Raw genomic sequence first — 26,620 nt, 5'->3', positions numbered from 1 at the left:
GTATTTACATCATGGATTACTTTTTGTTGTAATTTATTATTTGTGGAAAAGCTGATTGTGATATTTTTCTTCTTTTTAAATAAGTTTGCTATTTGGTATGAAAGTGGGCCTACGTATGGGAGAGTAGCATATTTAGGTTTGGCTTCAGTGGCACACTGATATGGCTTGAAGTGACTGCTGTGAAGTGGATCTGTGGTTTTTGTCTGCATTTTGTTGCGGAGTTTTTCTATTATTGTGGGTTTATATCCATTATTATGAGCAACTGTTTTAATTATATTGATTTAATTTTGTTGGTCTGTGCCACTCATTGGTACTTTTTTAATTTGGTGTAGCATCATTCTGAAATATGCCATTTTTTGTTGGTGGGGGTGGCAAGATGAGTTGCTAATACTGACATCTGTGGTGGTAGGTTTTCTGCAAATACTAAATTGATGTTTATTGTTACTATTGCAAATTTTCAGGTCAAGAAAGTTAATGCTTTTATTATTTTCATGTTCAACTGTGAATGTAATATTTTTGTCCATTTTGCTTAGATCTGCTGCCAATGTATCTATTTCATTACTTGTACCATCAAAAAGCAGGATTGTATCATCAACATATCTTCTGTAGTATATTATTTTGTTTGTGATGTGCTGTTTGGCAAAGAAGAATTTTTGTTCTATATGGTTGATGTAAATGTCAGCCAATGGCATATTTCAGAACAATGCTACACCAAATTAAAAAAGTACCAATGAGTGGCACAGACCAACAAAATTAAATCAATATAATTAAAACAGTTGCTCATAATAATGGATATAAACCCACAACAATAGAAAAACTCCGCAACAAAATGCAGACAAAAACCACAGATCCACTTCACAGCAGTCACTTCAAGCCATATCAGTGTGCCACTGAAGCCAAACATAAATATCCTACTCTCCCATACGTAGGCCCACTTTCATACCAAATAGCAAACTTATTTAAAAAGAAGAAAAATATCACAATCAGCTTTTCCACAAATAATAAATTACAACAAAAAGTAATCCATGATGTAAATACCTCCAAGAGTCCCTACCGTAAATCAGGAATATACAAACTCAAATGTGATACATGCCCACAATTCTACATTGGACAGACAGGCAGCAGTTTTGAAACTGATGCTCTAAGATTTGGTAACTTGAACAAATCAGCATTTGCAGCCCATATTACTGAAGAAAACCATTCAGTGGGAAACATTGAGGACAACTTAAAAATTTTGCATCTAGCAGAAAAAGGAGCCACTATGAATATATTAGAAGAATTAGAAATACACACACACAAAAACCGCACACCAGACTATATCCTTAACGAACAAACAGAGCTAGCTAATACCCCTTTCCTGAAAAATTTACAAAAATTACTTTCCAGCCTCCAAAGCATATAATATTAGTACACCTATTTGCAGATCAAGTAGCAAATTTATATGTTACTATAATTCTCATGATGATAAATGTAATTAAATTACATACTGTTTTACCTATACAGTTCCAAATATATATAAAAAACTTTATAATTAATTTAGCAATATCAATTCAAAAATTCAATGTCACTGTACTAATGTAAAAGGCATTATAGTTGTGTAAATGAATATAAGATCCTTCCCAAACATAGAACATCATCGTCAAATGTTACGATATATCATAGCATCTGTGATACTCATATGTTTATAAGCTCTTTGTATGTATCAAAACATGTGGTGCGTGGTAGAAATCATCTCAGTGACAAATCTAAAGTGTTCAGTGAGAACTATTTACACGTGCAACATTAAGGACGCAGTGGGAATGCATTTACATCTGTTGGACGAATGTTATGAAAACAAACACACGAAACCGACGTTTCACGTAAGTCAAATGCAACGAAAATCTGTAACGCAACCATCTGTGTGTGGCGTGTTTATAAGTATGTATTATTCATATTTTAGGACAGTTAATCTGTAAAAAACAGACCACATGTCATGAAGAAAGCGTGTAAACCGTCTGAGGATGAATCACAACGATTCGAAACCGGTAACGGTATCCTTTGAATAAAGGAACTGAAAGTAAATTTGTGGCTGGTTGCTGTCCTAACACCATCAACATTTGGTAATTTATGTTTCAAATCGAGATATTTCTAACTAAATGTAACAAGTTTGCAGGTTTCTTTGTATGCTATTGTAATTCAATGGTTAAGTAAACAAATGATAATCAAACCTACTTGAATTTGTTTATTTTTGTCCCATTTGTAAGGGTTTAAAGTTAGCTTCCCCATCTCGCCCCACCTTCCCCTATATATGTGAAATGGCCCTGTATCTGAAATGTTAATCAGTCATTCTCCAGAATAATGAATTAGGAACCCAGTGACTACCAAATTACACAAGAATGACAATTACATAGATTATTCAGATAAAGTTATTCATAACACAACTGACAAACAATGACAATATTATTGTAATAAAACGCTGGTGCATCTGACCCTGGGCTTTGGCTTTTCCGAGCACCTGCCGGTAAAAATGTTTCTTTAGAGTACGTTAGTTCCCTTCTCTGTGTGTTGTAACATTTGACACACAAAAAAGTCGTCTCTCTCTGTCTCCGTTTCTCCCTGTGACCAATAAGGTGGGTCATCGTCAGCACAATTCAGGTTCTCCGTCAACCTCTAGTTTATTTATGCAAGCCAGTCCCTGTGATTTTTATGGTCTATAAACATTTGGTTTTCGTAAAGTCAAACGTCCCACGGTACCTCACGCTTACGAATGCCAAAAACTATGGGTCCCATTCTATTTTCGAAATGTTTATCCGTGGTGTCCAGTGTTTTCTGAAGAAAAAAATCAACTTTCATTGGTGGCCTGCGAGCCTCTCTCGCAGCATGTCCTCCCGTGAAACGACTCCAAGGATGGGCAGCCTACTTTACTCCTCTGGCAGCCTGGGTGCTGCTGCACTGTCCCAAATCTACTTTCAATGTCCTCTAATTTTACAAGGCATGCAAATACGAATAAAAGAGCTAATGGAGAGTAATGTTAGTCATCGAGTATCACTACTATTGTTATGTATCATATGCCTTGATGTCAATTAAATATACCGATCTAATGGGTCCTTCATTATAATATTACATACGTTACGGGACTGTTTCCAAAAACTGGTTCCATAACGTTTTATCCATTTCACTATTAATTGAAATGTAGTTTGTGTACAGGGATTTACATATTTGCAGGTTTAGTTTGATATGGAGCGGATAGGCTCTGGCCCTATTGTAGGAACTAATCCAGCATTTGCCCGAAGTAATTTAAGGAAACCATGGAAAACCTAAACCAGAGTGGCTAGATGCAGTTTAAAGTCTTCATCCTTCCCAAAACAAAGCCTGTTTCATCCACATCTACAGCTGTACTCTGGAACCGCATTAAGATGTATAGCGGAGGGTTTGCTGTTTAAAATAGCGTAAACAATTTCGGTTCATTCTTAGTGTGCGATACTGTCTTTCTCATACATTCTTGCAAAGAGGTTATTTTTATATGAAAAAACTTAGTGCTACATTGTCCATTCACTTCTCAACACCAGTTACTTTCAAACTATATACATCTCACTCCATAATGAAAAAATCGGAGCCTCCCTGTTCATTGTTTCCTGAACATCAATCATTGCATATGTTACACAAGCGCTCTCGGCTGCTAAAGGGACCGTGACGAGGCTCATATGCTGTTCTGATTTTTTATACGAGAAATTTCCGTTTGGTTGCTAAAAAATGAAGTCAGCATCCCTCCATGAGTGAGGTGTTAAGCTGAGAGGGAGGACAAGCTGTTAATGTTTCCATTTCAGAGTGTTACTGTAAGGTCTTCGAAAATATAAAAACAACAGCAAAGTGCGGAAGTGTGTCGTGAAATGAGAGAGGTGTTTTATTATTAATTATTCGTGTTAGATTTTTTTTTTTACCAAACCTGTTGTCCGTGTTACCTAAGAACTTTTTCACTGTACAGACAGAATTCTTTTACAGGTATTATTTAACATCCTTTTTAAATATCTTTGTTTGGGAACATCATTACCATTTTAGGCAATTTATTATACAATCTTATTCCTTGGTAGAAGATACTTTTTTGAATTTCGAATGAAACAACAAGTTTACTCTTACAAGTCATTGTTTATTTATTTACACAACGCGTTTAAAGCGTTAAACCTCCATCATCAGCTGTAATTTTTGTGTACTAATATAACATGTGTATTGTGTTACGATTTTGGGTTAAGCCGTGGTCCTGTCTAGTAGAGAAAGAAAACGCTCTTTCTGTACATGGCACTATGGGGGTCTTTGAAAATTGAACATGACTGCATACGTGAAAATGAAGCAAGAAAATAGAATACCTAAAGTGGTCACAGGTTCCTTTCTCTGTCGTAATACATCACTTACACAAAATGTCACAATTTTTTACCAGAGATGGTATCTAGAGACTGCTAGGTGCAAAGAACATATAGCAAAACATAACCACTACTGCAAATTACAAAGAAGACATAGCAAAACAAAACCATTATTTCGGAGTAAGTTCAAAAATAATGTAGAGATCATTTGATGAATAGATGAACAGATTTGATCGAGTAAATACATCACGTGGTAGACATAATTATTACACATAATGTTTACAACATATTACTTAATTACACAAATGAGTACAAAGTTTCAACTATATATATTTAACAGGTAAAGGACTTGCGTACAAGTTGAAATATTTACTCTAACGTATCAGTTGTATGTCCTTTGCACCTAGCAATTTCTAGATACAATCTTTGTCTTCAAAATGTGACATATTATAAGCGATGATTACGACAGAGAAAGGAAACTGTGACCACTGGAGGTATTCTATATTAATTGTTTCATTTTCAACTTTTACATTTAAGTTCTGGTTGTAGCCATAGATCTTCATAGAGCCAAATTCTGAAATAGTGTTTTCTTTCTCTGCTGTACAGTCCCACAGGTCACCCCAAAGCTTTAACACAACACATGTGTTTTATCAATACACACAAATTCCATGTGATGATGGAGGTTCTAACCTTTGAAACGCGTCGCTGGAATAAATTAACAGTGACTGGTAACAGTAAATTTGTTGTTCCATTCAATATCAAAAACAGTCACGGTAAAGCCAACCTAAAATTTTCTCATTTAAATGTTTTCAATTTTATATTTCTTCTTTCTTGGTAAATATTACTTCAATGTAGATCTTGTTCCATGGGCACGACGGAGCTGTTTGTACAGCTTCGTTAAGTGTCAAGGTTATTTTTACGTGCGCAGCTGATGGTAAATGTACTTACATGGTGCAGTTGAAACCTGCATGATTTGATCTGATCTTTACAGTGGGCCCCAATTATTATTTTTGGTTGTTATACTCATGTGTACTTTTCTGCTGTTTGAAAATTGTATTCATACTTTATGAGTTTGTTCCCCAGTAAAAGATTCCACAGCTAAGAATCGAGCGTACATGTGAATGGTATGTAATTAAAGGAACTGGCTTTTACACACCGACGACAGAGCTATTTAGGGCGTAACATGCTGATGCCATTCTGTTTGCAAGTATCTTTGTGTTTTCACACCACTTCAATTGTGAATCGGCGTTTAATTTCTAGAAAATTTGTGTCTGTCAGGCAGTCTACAGAAGCATCTAATTTTCCCTGACCAAAAGAACGGAACGTGACTTATATCCCACTAATTTACTAAAATTACGCCTACACGCCACAAGCATCTGAATGTGAACAAATGGCACCCTGGAACACACCGACTTGTGTGTGCCAAGAGGCAAGATGGTACAGACAAGGCTAGGAATGGATTTCCTAATAACATGGTGAACAGCGTAATAAGGAATGAGGATCTGTAGCACAGGCTGAAAATACTGACAGGCGAAAATCAGACAACGAACTGCGAACGTGTCTAAAGGAGACAGAGTGGAAGATGTCACGCGTCATGAACACGAGGCACACCAAGATGGTACGATCAGCCGCAGCGTCCTTAGGAAGCAGCCAGGAGATGTGCCTCGGAGAGAACCGGAAGGACATCCTGCACCCTGATAGGCATCCCATTATCAGTCTTAGCGGTCATGTAAGTGCAAAGACTAACGAAGCTGCCATGGCAGCACAGTCCCTGAGCTACGCCTCAGCACGTCAGGGGTTAACAATCCGGAACAAATGAAGGAAAAAACAGTTCTGCATGTAGCTTCCAGCGCAGTGTAGTGTAATGTATTGTAGTGGTCTGTAACCTAGTGTATTATTATACATTACAAAATCTGTGGTGCAGCAGTGGGGATATAGTACAGTAGTAGAACAACACATTCCAGTTTATGGACGTGTATACACTGCCTAAGGAAAAAAAAAAAAAAAAACCAAGCACCCAAAAGAAACAGTCGGATGTGAGTCTAACATTAAACACCTATATACCAATGACAAGTCTATAAGTGATTATAGATAAAATTCACTGTGGCTGGCGGAACGGTCACCAAAGTGTTTAATGTAGTTACCAGGCCAGGTAAGGTATTAAGGAGCATGAACAGCGTCAGATTTTGAGTGACCACTCTGAAGGAGATGAAGATGCCACGTACTCGTGTGAGACAGCATTGACAGCACCTGACAGTGTTTGAAAGGGTGCTCATTGTGGGTCTCCATTTGGCTGGTTGGTCGAATCATCCAATATTCAGATTTTTGGCACATCGGGATGGAACAGTGGCGATGTTGCACTGTTTGGGAACGTGAGGGCAGGCGTACTCATCATCAAGGTTCCTGTCGACAGTGTCTGCTCACCACAGGGAAGGATAGCCGTATTGTGCACCAAGCACATCGTCACCTCTTCACATCTGCGTCTGCTATCCGAAAATAAGCAATAGAATCCCTGCAACATCTTGTCATCCCACACCATTGGTCAGAGAGAAGCATTAGCCAGGCTAGCGAATTAACATCCCATGCATAGTGTGCCATTAACATCATAAGAGAAATGGCTGCGTTTGAAGTGGTGCTGTGACGGGTAGCATGGAATGCTGTCGTCCAATTCTGTTCAGCGACGAATCTCGGCTCTGCACTACCCCTTGGATGACCATCGTCGGCGAATATGGCGCCGACTAGGTGAGAGGTCCCATTCTTCCAATGTTTTGGAGAGGCGCAACAGTGTTACTTCCGGCGTCATGGTGTGAAAAGCCATCGGTATGACTTCAAGTCACGGCTCGTTGTGACCGAGGGAACCCTGAGGCCACAATGATGTGTCACGGAAATCACGCATTCTCCTATGTTATCCCTCATTGGCAAGTATCGTGGTGCCATTTTTTCAACAGATCAATGATCGTCTACACATGGAACGTTTGTCTACGGCTGTCTGCTTGATGTCGAGGTCCTCCAGCGGCCAGTAAGATGCTTACGTAACTCCCCAGTAGAAAATGTATGGAACCAGCTCAGCTCGGACGTCAACTCTGTTCCAGCGCCAGTATTCAGGACATCAAACACCAGTTAGAACAGATGTGAGCCAGCTTGCCTGAGGAGATGAAACAGTGGCTTTATGACACCTTTTCCAACCGAATCAGTGAATGAATCCGGTCCATAGTGGGTGGAACATCGTACTGGTTAGCGGGCTCATATTGCCAAAAATTTTTCTAAATCTGACTCGATTTTTAATCACTGAAACAACATCACACATCCTCTCAAACGTGAAGTTTCATTTAGTTTCCTCCTCCCGTTCAGGCTGTTTCGCTTTTGTTGTCAGTCAGTGTACATCGGAGAGTCAGAGGGCCAAACGGTAGTAAGTAGGTAATTTCTAATCTTAGCGTGTAGTTATTCTTCTTTCTCTCTGCCGAGTGGGATGACGAAGCGGTAAGACATTGGATTCGAAATGGGGTGGAATGGTTCAAATGGCTCTAAGAACTATGGGACTTAACGTCTGAGGTCATCAGTCCCCTAGACTTAGAACTAATTAAACCTAACTAACCTAAGGACATCACACACACCCATGCCCGAGGCAGGACTCGAACCTGCGACCGTAGCAGCAGCGAGGTTACGGACTGAAGCGCCCAGAACCGCTCGGCCACAGCGGCCAGCGTATTGGAGTGGATTATGACTCAAATTTCCGTCCGCTCATCGAGCTTTAGGTTTACTGTGTTTAGCTTAAACCAATTAAGACAAATGCCAATACGCTTGTTTCGAAAACCGCATGATCAATTTACTCGCTTTCTTTTCCCAAACCGAGCATACACTCCGCCTCTAATGATCTAATCGTCAACGGGACATAATACTAATCATCCTTTGACCTGTTTAAGTATAGTGCAGAAAGTAACAGAGAGAAATATCTAATGAGACGAATAGAAATGACACTTTTATTCAAAGACAATAATTACACTGAAGTCACAGCGATTTGTGATGGTCCCCTGGACATTACAAAAGATAGGACATGGTTCTTAATACGGTGTGTGATCACCACGGACAGCAGTTAATGCTCTGCAAGGTGCCTCTATGCTGGCCACAAGGTTCTTAACAAGTTAGCGTGATAAGGCGTTCCATTTCTCTAACCGAGCGGTTGACAACTTCTGGATGGTAGCTGGTGAATATGGATGTGAATGTGCTCGATGGGACTGAACTCGGGTAAACGCACAACCATTCGTCGAATATACTCTCGTTCCAAGAGCTCCCTACCTGAGCATTTCGATGCAGTCGCCCATTATCTTCCATAAAGATGAAGTGAAGGCCGAAAGAACCTCTGAAAAGACGCGTATGGGGAAGGAATACAGTGTCGCAATAACGCTGACCGGTGACTGTACCATGTTCAAAGAGCTGGAGGCCAGTACACCCATGCAACATTATGCCTACCCATATCATGTAGTCTGAACCACCAAGACGATCATGTTCGACAGTGTTCCTGGGTTCATTAGGAGCTCCCACCTCTACGTATATACCCATGAACGGCGTCGAAGACGATCGTTTTGGTGGCCCATGTGTTATTGTTTGGGGAGGCATAATGTTGCATGGGCGTAAAGACTTTTGAATCTTGAAACACGGTCCATTCACGGGTCCAAGTTATTGTGACACTACACTTTCCCCATGAACGTCTTTTAGGGGTTCATTTAGCTCTGACTTCATTGTTGTGGATGACAGTGCATGACCCTATCTAACTGTACAGCTGGAGGAGCTCGTGGAAGGAGAGGATATTCGGGGAATGGACTGGCCTGCCCGATGCCCCGGCTTAAGTTTCATCGAGCACATGTGGGATGCATTGGAGAGACGTACTGCACGACGACCATTTGCATCAATGATTATCCAGCAGTTGTCAACCGCGCTGTACCTCCAGACATGCTCACGAAAGTTCAAAAATGTTTCAAATGGCTCTGAGCACTATGGGACTACACATCTGTGGTCATCAGTCCCCTAGAACTTAGAACTACTTAAACCTAACTAACCTAAGGATATCACAAACATCCATGCTCGAGGCAGGATTCGAACCTGCGACCGTAGCAGTCGTGCTCACAAAAGTATAGGATGAATTTGACTATCATCTGGATGTTTGCCGTGCGTCCAGTGAGAAGCATATTGGACATTTTTGAAATGTACATGAAAACTCTGCTTCTTAACGTAGTTGTAAAATTCAACCCAATCTTTTATGAGCATGTCTAGAACAGATATACCCTTGTAAAATAGGATGGATCCTTCAAAAAAAAAAAAAAAAACAACTTTTTGTTGCCTCTCAGATTTTCTCTGCGCGATTGCCGAGTTGCTGTTTCCTTTTCCTTCGCAACATTTCGAGAACCGACCAAGCCGTCTTCTTCAGGTGCTGCCATATTTGGTGTTATGTGTACTCGCTGCCTGGTCTCCAACCATTTTTTTCCTCTGTGCGTTAGCTAAAATTCATGAACAGGTATTCAGAAAATCGCTGTGTAGTTACAGTGTATTTTGGAAATGACGCCCACGGGCGGCTATACAAGTCCAAACCCGCTTGATTGTACTGGAAAACAAATTCTGCGTATGTGATTGTGATACGCTTCTCATGTACTCAGTTATTTCAGCTTTTAAGTCGCAAAGCATGCGTGGGCGATTACGATACACAGCAGATTTCACTACTTCCCAAAGAAAATGGTCTGGTGGAGTAAGGTCCGGCGAGTGAGGGGGCAATAGCTTTTTTGAGATAACACACTACCCAAAAAGTCCTCCAGAAGGCGCATAGTGCTGTTAAGCTGTGTGCCCAGCAGCGTCATTTTGTTGAAACCGTGAGTATTTGATTCGTCTTCCTTTAGCAGACCACTGAAATCGTAGATCAGTAAACAATAACGTTCACTGTCCACGATTTCTTCAAAAAATAAAGGTCCAATAATGCACCGCACCATATGGATACAGCCACCCATACTCAAGTTTTCTGATCATGTAATGGCGTTTCAAGCACAGCTCGAGGATTCTCCGTTGACCACAATCGATTGTCTTGTGCAATGGTGTTTCAAGCACAGCTCGAGGATCCTACGTTGACGATTATCAGTTATCTTGTGTGTTAACATGACCAGACAGGCGGCCTCGCTTGTACAGAAGATGAGATTAAGAATATCAGAGGCACTCCTTTCAATTAAAAAAATGTAAACCAATAGCAGAAAAGTCTTCGCTTTTCGTGGTCCGCATCTTTCAATTGTTGCAATGCTATCAGCGTATACTGGAACAATTTCTGTTTTTCCCTAATCGCTTTATGCGCGGTTGCAAGACATATTTTTCTTGTGCCAACTAGCACAAAGATTACGCTGGACACTGCTGCATGGAATCATAAATATCCAACAATTTCTGTTCGTTTAGTTTAGCTGGTCTTACAGTTCGTTCAGTATCTAACACTGAGCCTGTCTCTCGAATTTTCTCAGTAAATCGACGAGCCACATTACTGAGGTACAGCTGTTTCTGGGAATTTTTTAGCAAATGCCTCCCCCACGAAACAGATGTTAAACATGAAAAATACGCTCATCAGCTGAAACACCCTACTTTTAAAACAAACTGAACATGTGAACACGATGCCTCACATTCCATAGCTTTCATCAACTGAACCAAACAGTTAAATGCCACGCAGCAGTAGAACGAATTACAAAACAGTCGCTTAACTAAAAAAAAAAAAAAAAAAACAATTCTACCAACTTTGTTTCGAAATTCCGTTACAATCTGTATCCGTAGTCGTAGTTCAGTACATAGCGAATTTTTGAATGCACTGTAGAAGATATATTGTGAAATCAGATCTTTTTGAAGCATCCTGTTTTTCATTAACTGTTCTACATTTTCATATGAGGTTTTCTTGAATTATATTAAGCAGAAGTTAGTTTTTTCTTTCATGTTAATGCTGGTAACTCTTGAAAGTGTTAACAGTGCAAGACAAATGACACAATGAAAGATTTATCCGTACAGTATTCTCACTTACTCGAAAATTCAGCATTGGCAGAGTAAGTTGAGGGATACTGACCACGCCAGGACCCTGATGCCTGTTGACAGGTAGCGCTTGAACGCCTTAAAGGGCGTGTCGGAGTTCCCAGTGAAGATGAGCGGCTCCAGCGACGACGGGAAGGAGAAGAGGATGATGAGAGACAACATCTCGGAGTAGGCCAGGCCGAACAGGTGCTCCGTGGCGAAGCGCTGCCCAAGCCGGAACTTCTCTTCGTCCAGCCACGGGGGCGGCTCCGTTGGAGGCGGACCCTGAGAATGCAAAGCAAACAGTCAGTCCCTGTGTGGGCACGTAACTGCCATAGGGGTTGCAAGAAGTTGGGAAGTCAAACCCAACCCAAGTTCCACCTATCTCTAGACACCAAGAGATAGTATCGAGGAACAACACGACTACAATGACGGTAAAGAAATCGCAGCACCAAGAAGGAGTTGTGAGACATAAAAGAAAGTATGAAAAGTGCATCTGAAAGGGGACAGGTATTCGAATTTCACACTAGTCACATTAGAGTGGCGCTAGTAGGCCACTAAGAGGATGTGGATCAGGTTTGCTTTAGATACACTCTGTAACGGTCGTATCAGTTACCTTTGAGTTGGACTTGGTGAGCTGATGTTAGTCAAGATGCCTTTAACGTGACAAAGATATCGTTATTAACGTGTAACTGAGCTTGAATGAGGTCGTTTAATAGGGCTAGGAGAAGGTGGATGTTCCTTCTGCGCCGGCCGGTGTGGCCGTGCGGTTAAAGGCGCTTCAGTCTGGAACCGCGTGACCGCTCCGGTCGCAGGTTCGAATCCTGCCTCGGGCATGGATGTGTGTGATGTCCTTAGGTTAGTTAGGTTTAAGTAGTTCTAAGTTCTAGGGGACTTATGACCACAGATGTTGAGTCCCATAGTGCTCAGAGCCATTTGAACCATTTTGTTCCTTCTGCGATAGTACAAAAAGACTTGGCAGGAATGTAGCCACTGTACATGATTCCTAGCACTGGTGGTCACGACAATGTACGGTCGCAAGAACACCAGGCTCCGGGTGGCTACGGGCACTGCCGAGAAGGAAGTCCATTGTTTGTTGTGGTCTTCAGTCCTGAGACTGGTTTGATGCAGCTCTCCATGCTACTCTATCTTGTGCAAGCTTCTTCATCTCCCAGTGCTTACTGCAACCTGCATCCTTCTGAAACTGCTTAGTGTATTCATCCCTTGGTCTCCCTCTACGATTTTTACCCTCCACGCTGCCCTCCAATGCTAAATTTGTAATCCCTTGATGCCTCAGAATATGTCCTACCAACCGGTCCCTTCTTCTTGTCAAGTTGTGCTACAAACTCCTCTTCTCCCCAATTCTATTCAATAACTCCACATTAGTTATGTGATCTATCCATCTAATCTTCAGCATTCTTCTACAGTACCACATTTCGAAAGCTTCTATTCTCTTCTTGTCCAAACTATTTATCGTCCATGTTTCGCTTCCATACATGGCTACACTCGATACAAATACTTTCAGAAACGACTTCCTGACACTTAAATCTATACTCGATGTTAACAAATTTCTCTTCTTCAGAAACGCTTTCCTTGCCATTGCCAGTCTACATTTTATATCCTCTCTACTTCGACCACCATCAGTTATTTTGCTTCCCAAATAGCAAAACCTATCTACTACTGTAAATGTCTCATTTCCTAATGCAATTCCCTCGGCATCACCTTATTTCATTCGACTACATTCCATTATCCTCGTTTTGGTTTTGTTGATGTTCATCTTATATGCTCCTTTCAAGACACTGTCCATTCCGTTCAACTGCTATTCCAAGTCCTATGCTGTCTCTGACAGAATCGCAATGTCGTCGGCGAACCTCAAAGTTTTTATTTATTCTCCATGGATTTTAATACCTACTCTGGTTTTTCTTTTTTTTCCTTTACTGCTTGCTCAATATACAGATTGAATAAAATGGGGGAGAGGCTACAACCCTGTCTCACTCCCTTCCCAACCACTGCTTCCCTTTCATGCACCTCGAATCTTATAACTGCCATCTGCTTTCTGTACAAATTGTAAATAGCCTTTTGCTCCCTGTACTTTACCCCTACCACCTTTAGAATTTGAAAGAGAGTATTCCAGTCAACATTGTCAAAAGCTTTCTCTAAGTCTACAAATGCTAGAAACGTAGGTTTTCCTTTCCTTAATCTTTCTTCTAAGATAAGTCGTAAGGTCAGTATTGCCTCACGTGTTCCATCTTTTCTACGGAATCCAAACTGATCTTCCCCGAGGTCGGCTTCTACCAGTTTTTCCATTCGTCTGTAAAGAATTCGCGTTAGTATTTTGCAGCTGTGACTTATTAAACTGATAGTTCGGTAATTTTCACATCTGTCAACACCTGCTTTCTTTGGGATTGGAATTATTATATTCTTCTTGAAGTCTGAGGGTGCTTCGCCTGTCTCATACATCTTGCTCACCAAATGGTAGAGTTCTGTCATGACTGGCTCTCCCAAGGTCGTCAGTAGTTCTAATGGACTGTTGTCTACTCCCGGTGCCTTGTTTCGACTCAGGTCTTTCAGTGCTCTGTCAAACTCTTCACGCAGTATCGTATCTCCCGTTTCATCTTCAACTACATCCTCTTCCATTTCCATAATATTGTCCTCAAGTACATCGCCCTTGTATAGACCGTCTATATACTCCTTCCACCTTTCTGCTTTCCCTTCTTTGCTTAGAACTGGGTTTCCATCTGAGCTCTTGATATTCATGCAACTGGTTCTCTTTTCTGCAAAGGTCTCTTTAATTTTCCTGTAGGCAGTGTCTATCTTACCCCTAGTGAGATAAGCCTCTACATCCTTACATTTGTCCTCTAGCCATCCCTGCTTAGCCGTCCACTATGTTTTGCGTATGGCTGTACCCACCATACTGTATCTGCAGCAGCAATGTGAGTAGCAGTTGGCACCACAGTGAATCAACTAACTGCCAAAGCCATTTGAGACTTCCGTGGTGTCAAGCGAGAGCTTATTGGAGGGAAGGGTGGAGATATGTTGTGTTTTCTAATGAAACTTGGTTCTGCATCGGTGCCAGTGATGGCCGTATGCTGGTAGGAGGAGGCCGGTTGAAGGCCTGCAGCCTGCCATTCTTCATGCTAAACGCACTGGACCTACAGCTGAAGTTATAGTTTGGGGCGCGATTTCGTATAACAGCAGGAGCACTCTCGTGATTATCCGACGCGCCCCCACTGCAGATTCAAACGTCAGTCTGGTGATTTGACCTGTTGAGCTGCCATTGACGAACAGCATTCCAGGAAGTGTTTTCCAACAGGATAACGCTCACCCACATAACGCTGTTCTAATACAACATGTTCTGCAGAGTATCGATATGTTGTGTTGGCCTGTTCGATCACCAGATCTCCAGTCGGTGCGATGGGACGCGAAATTAAAGCGTCACCCATCCACAAGGATCAGCTCAGTTTGCAGGTAAATATAAGTTTAATTTAGTGTTTTGTTTATGTATTTGTAATATTTTGTTATGTTTGTAAAATAGTTAAAGTTTTTTATTTTTGTTTTGTGTGTTTCATATTTGGAGAGAGCAGCGCAACTCGCGAAAACAGCATCTTCACTGCCGGAACCAGAAAGAAAATTGCTGGCCACTAGACGTCGCGGGTCAACGGCCAAAGCGCAGCAGAAGACCCTGTGACCGGGTTGTTGCGTCGAACCTCCAACATTCAAATAAATAAAAATTTGTAATTTTCCATTGTGAGACGTCACAGAATGTTTAGTTCATGTTGTATTTTGTTCAGTTCTGTTTTGTCGAGTCTGATGTTCACATCTGTATGTAGCATATACGAGGACAATAAAACAGTGTATGCTCTAAAGCTTAAATACGGGCTCGAGAATTATTTATGAAGAGTTATATTGAGGAAGAATTATTACTGCATTTTTCCAAGATATTAATTTTCAGAAGAGTTTGATTTCGATTTTTGAATCTTAAAGGTTTTACAGTCTGATTTTAATATGGGATAAATAAGATAACTTGCAAGAATATAATTTCCAAGAAGAAACAAACGACATCTAAATTTCAAAAGTTTTGGGCATACCAGTTGGACTGAGTGACGTAATTTGCGCAAACGACTCAGCTGAAGGTGTTTTAATTACAGTTTTGTTCAAGAATCTTTTATAGAGAACTGTAAAAGAATTTTAATAATTTTTTTAAATTGTTTTGTAAACGACGTAGGTGACGAATTCTGCACATGGTCATATTTCAAACAAAAATAGAAACAGTTTCTGAAGTCGCTTGCAACAGTGCACTGATAATGAATGACAGTAATTGAGTGACACATTGTTTATAAATGAAAAATTCCCACCGTATTGATATCATTCATGTCGATGCAGTTTCTTAATTATGTTCCATCTCTGTTTTTATTTGAACTTGAAATTAGGGAAGACATTTTGTGGCATTTCCTCGTCAGCTAGCGAGCAGTCACTTACTTTCAGTAACAGTCTTCATATTTTGTGGTCGTTTACATTTGTGTTTTTAAGAAGTTTGATAGAGTAAACTCGTGTCTCCAAAACAACTGGGATCTTTGATATTTATGTTTTTATTTGTATTTTATAGTGGATAGGGAGCAATTAGTTCTGTGTGGGGATGCAGGAGGAGATGGCCGCAGTTGCGACCAGTTGAAGATGCTGTTTCCCACGGTCAGCCATCTGCAGGGTAGTGGCGACTAAGAAACAGGTGCGCGCATGGGCACCTCAAATGGCTCTGAGCACTATGGGACTTAACTGCTGTGGTCATCAGTCCCCTCGAACTTAGAACTACTTAAACCTAACTAACCTAAGGACATCACACACATCCATGCCCGGGGCAGGATTCGAACCTGCGAACGTAGCGGTCGCGCGGTTCCAGACTGTAGCGCCTAGAACCGCTCGGCCACTCTGGCCGGCCATGGGCACCTCAGGTGTCTCTTGTTTCGCCCCCGGTCTCTGCTACCGAGACACCTTCCAGGGTATCAAACACGGATGAACTGCGCTCACGTCAGGGTGAATGGTAAATTACAATCCGACGCGGAGACCATGTGGAGTAGGATTGTTGATATTTGAAAAATATCAGGCCTCCGATATATAGATATTTTAAAAAAATATCGTTATGAACCCCCAATATATCGAAAAATACTATTGATGTAGCGATATATCTACGGAAAGAATATCGACGTACCAGCTTATATATATATATATATATATATATATATATATATATATATATATATATATATATATATATATATATATGTGTGTGTGTGTGTGTGTGTGTGTGGACTTCTATTGTAAATATACTGCCAGCTTAGCACTCCGTACTCAAGCCACAAGTGGCCCATCGGGACCACCGACCGCCGTGTCATCCTCAGCTGAGGATGCGGATAGGAGGGGCGTGTGGTCAGCACACCGCTCTCCCGGTCGTTAAGATGGTTTTCTTTGACCGGAGCCGCTACTATTCGGTCGAGTAGCTCCTCAATTGGCATCACGAGGCTGAGTGCACCCCGAAAAATGGCAACAGCGCATGGCGGCCTTGATGGTTACCCATCCAAGTGCTGGCCACGCCCGACAGCGCTTAACTTCGGTGATCTGACGGGAACCGATGTATCCACTGTGGGAAGGCCGTTGCCAGTTGTAAATTTAACTACTGATTTATTATTAGGTATTCTGTACTTCAACAAGCTAACAGCCTGCTTATCTCCCTCAGAGCAAGAATTGAAAGGAAGACGATGCACGTTCACGCTTGGCGATAACCACTTTCCTAACAATGGTAACTGCAGGTAAGTGACACAATAAAATATGTCCGGTGGGACCGTCTTTCGATTTAGTCACAGATCGGATTTCTCTGGAACACGTCATGTTGACTTTTCAGTTTTTTTTTCGTTTCTGCAGATGTCATCGACCTAGCAAAAAACGGTTTTACAACCCATTTGCTGTACTACTCGTGTGGCCCTCGCTTTCTAACAGTCAGCCACTGAACTCAGCTCACAGAAAAATTACACATAGCTTTCACCACTGCGTACAACTGAAATGAAGAAGTACTTATTAAGTTCACAATCATTGGTTTTGTTACATGTATATTTTCATGTTTCACTTGTAATTTGAATTGATTTGGTAATCCATTAAAATGTGTTATTAATTTATTAATTGCGTTTTTTAATTAATTAATTTTTAATTGCTGTGAGCAGTCGCAGAGCCCAGTCGGCGACGACTGTCATCATCTTCAGACTGTCGTGAAGCCTGCTGCAAAAGGTTCCACGGCTGATTTTAACTTTTTTTCTCCCATAGGACCGACTGCGATTCCCAGAGACGTCATTTATTACTTTATTCTTTGATGTTCAAGACGTGTTTGACTTCTGAGGAAGCATCTGCATCACCTCGCCAATGTCTCCTACACGGTCCACTCACGTTAATGTAAGCACCTGTCAAAAGCCTGAATAACCCTCTCCTCAGTGTTGATTAGCACGAAGAGAGTCTGAGAGATTGTGGAAGATACCAAAGGGATGTGGAGCCATTTGACTCCAGTGCCATGTCCAACTATGCGAGGTTTCTGGGTTTAGGATCCACGGTGCGAGCAGCCCGATAGAGGTGCCCCACGGATTCTCGATTGAGTTAAAATTTGGGAGTTAGGTTACCAGGGGAGTGCAGTCAACTCATCCTGGTGCTCTTCGAGCCAAACACATACACTGTGATCTGCGCAACATGTTGCATTGTCCTGCTGGTAGGTGCCATTATGCGAAAGGAAAAAAAAAAAAAAAACTGCATGTGGGAGCGGACATGAACACCAAGCATAGATGCATACTTGCGTTGAGACATTGTGCCTTCCCCAGTGACGAAATCGCCCAGGGAATGCCACGAAAACATTCCCCAGACCATAATGCTCCCGCCTCCTGCCCAGGCCCTCCTGACGATTGTTGCAAGGCCTTACTCACCTATGGCCATCTCTCCGATGGAGCATAAAATGTGATTCAACTCAAATCGTTACCTGTCGCCACTCAGTGGATGTCCAGTTGCAGTAGTGGCTTGAAAATTCCAACCATCGTCATGAATGAACAGCAGTCAGCATGGGTGCAAAACCACCCACCTGCTGTGGAGGCTCATGCACAGCAATATTTACTGATTGCTGTATGGGGAGACACTATTGATAGCCCTTTGGTTCATCTGGGCGGTCAGTTGCCCAACGGCTGCGCTTCTATTAACCCACAAACATCTACACTGCCGTCTTTCACCCCTGTCCTCTATGGTCCGTGGTGTCCACAGTTGCCTCAGCGCCGGTTTTGGATAGCGCTATTTTGCTGCTCACGATATACAGTAAGCGCGACACCACGCGAACTGCTTCGAAACAGCCATTTGGGAAAGGCCTCCACCCTTGGACCGAAAGCCAATGATTATGCCCTTTTGGGCGTGACATAGATCGCTGCTTTTCCGCATTACGACAATGGCATTGTTTTCCGCCTCCCCTCACAGACACGCTTTATACATCCTCCACTGATAGTGGTGCTACCTGTCGCCTGTGAGTGGTTATTGCACGTTGGCGTCGAACATATTCGGTGGTCACATTAATGTGATTGGACCGTATATGATGATACACTGTTTCTGCATACTTTCACCAATACTGCATGGATTATTGAGCTGCTGTTTCTCTTCAAATTGAAAAAACGAATTAGTGCCACATACTCCTCCTCTTTACCAATGGCTGAACCATTTTGTTTCGTCACCTTGAACTGCGCAAGGATTTTATTATGTACCAGGACTGGAGACATATAGGGGAGAGTGTTGTGCCTGGAGAGTAGCTTATCTAGTACCACATGATACTTCCTGGTGGGTGTTTTAATCTAGTGACCGATTTTATAATCACATGAAGGAATGCGCACTGGAGACGCTATAAGGAATTTCCGCTATTTTCTACAGTGTTTGTTGTTCTGAAACACGAGGTCATATTTTCTGCAACATTTCCAAATATTTTGAAGTCTACATGCTTAAATGCTGTGCAATAAACGATTACTTAAAAATGGACCCTATTTACTTGATTTGTATTTCATGAAGTATAAATTTTATATGAGCAGTCTGCATACCAATGAAAGGATGAAGTTTCAAACCTTTTTAACAGAGGTTACAAATGTTAAATGTGTCCTCCCTTTCATGCAGAGCAAACATCTAAGCGGTAGCCAAACTCGTTCGACACGCTAAGAAGCTGGTCTTGTGTTACAGAGTTCACCTCAGCAATGACACAGTTTCGCAGGTCGGCCAGAGGTGTTGGTAGAGACACGATGTAAATAACCTCTTTATCGCAGCCAGACAAGAAAAAGTCACAGGATGTGAGACCAGAAGATCTCGTGGCCAGTAGTGTAGAGTCAGGTCTTGATTTCCTTTGCGACCTTTGCCGCTCCAAGGAAGGCATTGATTTGAAAGACCTCATACATGACGATGCCAATGGGGCGGAGCTCCACCCTGTTGGAAAATGAACTCCTGTAAATCTTCGGTAAATTCAGGAAAAAGCGATTCGTCCAACACATCCAGGATCGTTATTCCACTTACAGTGCTTTCCAGAGGAGAAAAGTGATCCATAAACTTCTGTTTATGATACGGCGCAGAACACGTTTAGCTTCATCAATCTCTTTCAGGCTGCAATGTTGTACAGGGATTTTGCAAACTCCGAGACGCCTGGACACCTCCCCTGTTGCGAGCCCTTCCTGGCACAAAGTAACAATGCGGACGCGCCGATTGGCGCGAGTGCCCTAGTGGCTCTTTACGCAGCTATCACCGCCCCAGCGACCGTTTACGCAACTAGTAGTTTACAAAACAAAAGTATGTACACTGTTCATGTCCCACTTATACGCCGTGAAATGAAAATTAAGTTGGGTCCATCGTTTTAAATAACCGCACATACTAAAGCTATTTCGAATATACAGTTAGTTTTTAAGTTACAAAATTTTATGGCGAGTAAAATAGTACATATTTGAAAAATTAGTTAGGCCTATATAATTTGTGGACGGTCTAGCCATAGTTCATACACTCATGGGACGTGTGATATTTGCAAATAAATTTAGTTTCTTTAAAGTCTCAACAATTTAAACTATCTTGGTATTGGAAATTTGTCTTAGTTTCCAGTATCTTCTATTTCAAAATGAACTTAACTTGCAACTGATTTTTGACAATACTTGTACTTAATTTCATTTCATTAAGTGATAAAAACTATTAAAAACATTGCTGACGAGATTTTCTCGATTGTAATCCTTTTAAATTACATACATCACAAAAAGTTTTGCATCACCTCGGTTCCGAGAGTTCCGAAACCTGTATAGAAAATTGGAAGAGAGATCAACATAAACATCATTTCCGCTCTTTTTATTGCTCATGAAAACCACACATTGCATCTTGTACCACCATATAGCGAGACCTTCAGAGGTGGTGGTTCAGATTGCTGTACACACCGGTACCTCTAGTACCCCGTAGCACGTCCTCTTGCATTGATGCAAGCCTGTATTCGTTGTGGCATACTATCCACAAGTTCTTCAAGGCACTGTTGGTCTAGATTGTCCTACTCCTCAACGGCGATTCGGCGTAGATCCCTCAGAGTGGTTGGTGGGTCACGTCGTCCATAAACAGCACTTTTCAATCCATCCCATGTCTGGAGAACATGCTGGCCACTCTAGTCGAGCGATGTCGTTATCCTGAAGGAAGTCATTCACAAGATGTGTACGATGGGGGCGCGAATTGTCGTCCATGAAGATGAATGCCTCGCCATTATGCTGCCGATATGGTTGCACTATCGGTCGGAGGATGGCATTAACGTATCCTATAGCTGTTGCGGCGCCTTCCATGACCACCAGCAGTGTACGTCGGTCCCACATAATGCCACCTCAAAACATCAGGAACCTCCACCTTTCTGCACACGCTGGACAGTGTGTCTAAGGTGTTCACTCTGACCGGGTTGCCTCCAAACACGTCTCCGACGATACACTGGTTGAAGGCAGATGCGACACTCATCGGTGAAGAGAACATGATGCCAATCCAGAGCGGTCCATTCGGCATGTTGTTGGGCCCGTCTGTACCGCGCTGCATGGTGTCGCGGTTGCTAAGCTGGACCTCGCTATGGACGTCGGGAGTGAAGTTGCGTATCATGCAGCCTATTGCGCACAGTTTGAGTCGTAACACGACGTCCTGTGGCTGCACGAAAAGCATTATTCAACGTGGTGGCGTTGCTGTCAGGGTTCCTCCGAACCATAATCCGTAGGTAGCGGTTATCCACTGCAATAGTAGCTCTTGGGCGGCCTGAGCGAGGCATGTCATTGACAGTTGCTGTCTCTCTGTATCTCGTCCATGTCCGAACAACATCGCTTTGGTTCACTCCGAGACGCCTGGACACCTCCCCTGTTGCGAGCCCTTCCTGGCACAAAGTAACAATGCGGACGCGTCGAACCGTGGTATTGACTGTCTAGATGTTGTTCAACTACAGACAACACGACCCGTGTATCTCCTTCCTGGTGGAATGACTGGAACTGATCGGCTGTCGGACCCCCTCTGTCTAATAGGCGCTGCTCATGCATGGTTGTTAACACCTTTGGGTGGGTTTAGTGACACCTCTGAACAGACAAAAGGACTGTGTCTGTGATACAACATCCGCAGTTAACGTCTATCTTCAGGAGTTCTGGGAACTGGTGTGATGCAAAACTTTGTTTGATGTGTGTACAATATAATATTTGTTCCTGGGTATACGAGGACCATCTTGTACTTTGGAATACTTTTTCGGCTTTGGAAAACATTTATTTTTTGGAGTAATTTTTGAAACTTCAGAAAAAACTGCAACACACAAAATTTGAATGCTATCATTTAAAAATGGAACAAGAAATGTATTAAGCCTCTGTTACAGGGCTGGCTGGTGTAACACATACAGCGCCTCTCGGTGTTGAAAAAAAAAAAAAAATATCTCCCGAATTAGCTCCCACGTCCTTAAAATATCAATTCACAAAGTGACCCAAGCCCCTCCACAAGTCGTAATTACGAAAAATAAATAAAAAACAAATAGAGGGAAATACCTAGTATAGAAAGCAAAAGAAAATAAAAGGAAAATTCAATTATAAATTTTAGAAACATGGGAAGAGGGAAAAGCAGTAGAAAATATTAAAATATTAGTTATTCCAATACGTAAGCAAATCAATATTACAGTCACAGAACGTAGGTTTGGGACACCAAATGTAGTGTTTATTAAAGTATAAATGGCCATGCGTTGTAATTATGATACTCCAGTCTCTAGTCTATTCTAGTTCGGAAGTTATTTAGGACTTACAGGTTTAGAGAACAGCAATTGAGACTTTATTAAACGGGGATCAAGAATAGATGGTGACAAGATTGTTTTTGAGGATTGTCAGTTCAAGACTTTAATTTGGACATTTATCAGATTAGATAAACGGGAAGATGAATAGTAATCTCTTTGGCTTTAATGTCAATTTGTGTGAATATTTAAACGCTTTACTGAATTGAGAATTTTAACCGGATTCGGACTTTGAATTGTGATAGTGGGAAACTTTAACTTCACGTGACTAGTGATCATAGTTAATGACAGTTTGCGGATATTAAATAGAAATAACTTATTTACCGAAAGTGACAGGATATTATCTAACATCTCTGATGCTAGCGGGAATCCTACTTAGACATCTAATTAAAGAACTTCTTTGAATGAGATCGTATGAGTGAACCTATTTATTAATAATTCTTGTCAATAAACTGAAGTGGTTAATTTGAAACATAATACAGGTCTTGAACATTAATTTAACTTAGATTAATAAACGTTAAGGTTGCGTGATCTACGCCAAGAACAAACTAGCGGTTCGTAACTAAAACAATTGAACGAAAAGTTAAAGTATCGTCGTCTGTAAACATTGGTAGTAAAGCTACTAAAGATTTTTTCTCTCAGAGTTGGGAAGACTGTACGTTTAGTGAACCACGTTTAACATTGGGTTTTAAAAGTAATGAATGACAGTTAATGTGTAAAAAAAAATCAAACTTTCACCTATTAGACGAAAAAGCGAAAACAGAAAAAGGGCTGCTACACTGGCTAGAGGCGAAAGTGTCAAACATGTTCCAAGGTACAACACTTTCCCCTACCAACAAACAAACAAAAATGTAACTTTACTATTTCGAGATGATAACTGGAACTTTGCGATTATCCTTCGTAGGCAAGCAAATGTCAACATCTAATCCTCAAACTTAGTTCTTTCAGATGATGTCAACATCGCCTTTCTATATTCAGTGATTATGAAAACTTAATTTTGTAAAATCAGCCGATAGTTCGTAATCATTATGTCTCTATTTTTTCAGAAAGGACTATTTCTTTATGACTTTTTCGAGAATGGGAAGTTGTTTGAATTTTTGGTGTAAGAAGATCCTTCCTTGAAATGACCTAGGAGGGGACTGGAGTAGTGGAGGGTGGGTGCGATGTGACTGTACCTGCGTGTGGGCCGGTACGTCGACGCCCTCCCGCAGGAGTAGGCGCAAGTAGGCGTCAGCATCTGCTTCGAGGTCCGCGCCGGCACACCCCGTCTCCGCCCTGCCATTGGCGCTGGCGCTCACTTCGCCGACGTCCGCGGGCACCGCCTGGTCCGGCTCGGGCGACATACTCTCTGTAACACACAAAGCCAGGCATGTTTATACTTCATTACACAATCAGCTGCACATTGCCCAGGTAGAAGTGAGAGAGAAAGACAGTGGGAGAAGGAGAGAGCCAATAAATGACTCCATCTCTTTACTGAAACACGAAATATGAAGGCTGGCAGAAAAGTAACCTTCTTTAGGCTGCAAAATAAAACACACCAAACACTCAATTACTAGGAGCGGATAAACCGCTTAAAGGGCTGTCAGAGTATAGAAGAGTGATGTTTGTAAAAAGAGAAAACAAACCCTACAGTATCTATTTTCAGAATCTTCTATCTAGTCTATAAATATTGTAAACTAGCTCAAGCCTGCAGTGTTACTCATGATTAAACAGTTAATTACAAAACAAAAATACCGAGGTAAGCCGAAACAAGGCCCCGGGAGTAGACAACAGTCCATTAGAACTAGTGATAGCCTTGAGAGAGCCAGTCCTGACAAAACTCTACCATCTGGTGAGCAAAATGTATGAGACAGGTGAAATACCCTCAGACTTCAAGAAGAATATAATAATTCCAATCCCAAAGGAAGTAGGTGTTGACAGCTGTGAAAATTACCGAACTATCAGTTTAATATGTCACTGCAGCAAAATACTAACACGAATTCTTTACAGACGAATGGAAAAACTGGTAGAAGTCAACCTTGGGGAAGATCAGTTTGGATTCCGTAGAAATGTTGGAACACGTGAGGCAATACTGACCCTATGACTTATCTTAGAAGCTAGATTAAGGAAAGGCAAACCTACATTTCTAGTATTTGTAGACTTAGAGATGGCTTTTGACAATGTTGACTGGAATACTCTCTTTCAAATTCTGAAGGGGGCAGGGGTAAAATACAGGGAGCGAAAGGCTATTTACAATTTTGTACAGAAAGCAGATGGCAGTTATAAGAGTTGAGGTGCATGAAAGAGAAGCAGCGGTTGGGAAGGGAGTGAGACAGGGTTGTAACCTATCCCCGATGTTATTCAATCTGTAAATTTGAGCAAGCAGTAAAAGAAACAAAAGAAAAATTCAGAGTAGGAATTAAAATCCATGGAGAAGAAATAAAAACTTTGAGGTTCGCCGATGAAATCGTAATGACCTGGAAGAGCAGTTGAACGGAATGGACTGTGTCTTGAAAGGAGGATATAAGATGAACATCAACAAAAGCAAAACGAGGATGATGGAATGTAGTCAGATTAAATCGGGTGATGCTGAGGGTATTAGATTAGGAAATAAGGCGCTTAAAGTAGTAAAAGAGTTTTGCTATTTGGGGAGCAAAATAACTGATGATGGTCGAAGTAGAGAGGATATAAAATGTAGACTGGCAATAGCAAGGAAAGCGTTTCTGAAGAAGAGAAATTTGTTAACATCGAGTATAGATTTAAGTGTCAGGAGGACGTTTCTGAAAGTATTTGTATGGAATGTAGCCATGTATGGAAGTGAAACATGGACAATAAATATTTTGGACAAGAAGAGAATAGAAGCTTTCGAAATGTGGTGCTACAGAAGAATGATGAAGAACAGATTGGTAGATCACATAAGTAAGGAGGAGGTACTGAATAGAATTTGGGAAAAGAGAAATTTGTGGCACAACTTGACAAGAAGAAGGGATCGGTTGGTAGGACATGTTCTGAGGCATCAAGGGATCACCAATTTAGTATTGGAGGGCAGCGTGGAGGGTAAAAATCGTAGAGGGAGAGCAAGTGATGAATACACTAAGGAAATTCAGAAGGATGTAGGTTGCTGTAGGTACTGGGAGATGAAGAAGCTTGCACAGGGTAGAGTAGCATGGAGATCTGCATAGAACCAGTCTCTGGACTGAAGACCACTACATCAACAACAGCCGAAGTATGTATATATTCCAGTCTTCTATTAGTCCAGCTATTCCTTCCTCTTCCCCCTTTCTCTGCCCATGTCCTCCACCCTCCTCCTCTCTCCATTTCCTCCAACCCTCCCAGCAACCTCACTATCTATCCATCTCCTCCTCCACCCCTCTCTGTCCATCTGCTCCTCTCTCCTCTCCACCTCTTCCCTTTCTCTATCCACTTCCTCCTCACATTGTCTCTTTTCATCTCCTTATCCCCCTCTCTCTATACACCTTCATCTCTCCCTTATCTTTGTCCATCTCCTCCTGTCCCCTCTTGTCTGTCCATCTCCGCCCTGCCCCCATTCTACTCCCACGGTATCACCCTAGCCCGACAGGAGGCTGGTGTTTCTTACCTCTACACTATTTTTTTCCAGATCGTGTGTACCAAATTTGGTTGATATCGTTCCAGAAATTTCAGATGAGCTTTTTACCCTTGGCTTTGCGCGCATTTCACATGTCAAATATGTTTCACGTATATTTAACATGTTTCACACGTATTTGTAAACATATTTCACTTGTACCTCTAGTGAATTTCGCCATGCAGTTCCATTTTCACGCAGCTCAGTGTTTATGATGTCGTATCATCTAAACTGTCTGCTGCACAATGATGTATTTTTGTAAGTACATTCAGTGACATATGTGGATACTGCCTGCGAAATGTGTTGCGAATTTAGTTAGTAGTAAAATAGCAGTAGAACTTCATGCACGATGCAGCAGATGTTCACTCATCTCAGTAT

General features: G+C 41.6%; 1 protein-coding gene and 1 pseudogene across 4 annotated transcripts in view; both read right to left on the bottom strand.

Annotated features, from left to right (window-relative positions):
* LOC126094841 (uncharacterized) overlaps positions 1-26,620 on the bottom strand; it is a 255,530-nt gene that overhangs the window by 39,485 nt on the left and 189,425 nt on the right. For all 4 annotated transcript variants that reach the window (XM_049909439.1, XM_049909441.1, XM_049909440.1 and 1 more), the window contains 2 exons: positions 23,835-24,007; positions 11,416-11,645 (listed from right to left, as the gene is read on the bottom strand). In XM_049909439.1, coding sequence (XP_049765396.1) covers positions 11,416-11,645; positions 23,835-24,002 — 398 coding nt within the window. In that variant the 5' untranslated portion in view covers positions 24,003-24,007. The remainder of the gene's footprint in view (positions 1-11,415; positions 11,646-23,834; positions 24,008-26,620) is intronic.
* On the bottom strand, positions 16,897-17,014 carry LOC126095843 (5S ribosomal RNA; annotated as a pseudogene).

This window comes from Schistocerca cancellata, chromosome 8 (genome assembly GCF_023864275.1).
Source record: "Schistocerca cancellata isolate TAMUIC-IGC-003103 chromosome 8, iqSchCanc2.1, whole genome shotgun sequence".
NCBI classification, from domain to species: domain Eukaryota; kingdom Metazoa; phylum Arthropoda; class Insecta; order Orthoptera; family Acrididae; genus Schistocerca; species Schistocerca cancellata.
Note: the sequence above shows the minus strand (reverse complement) of the source record. Positions and strands in the feature narration are given on the sequence as shown.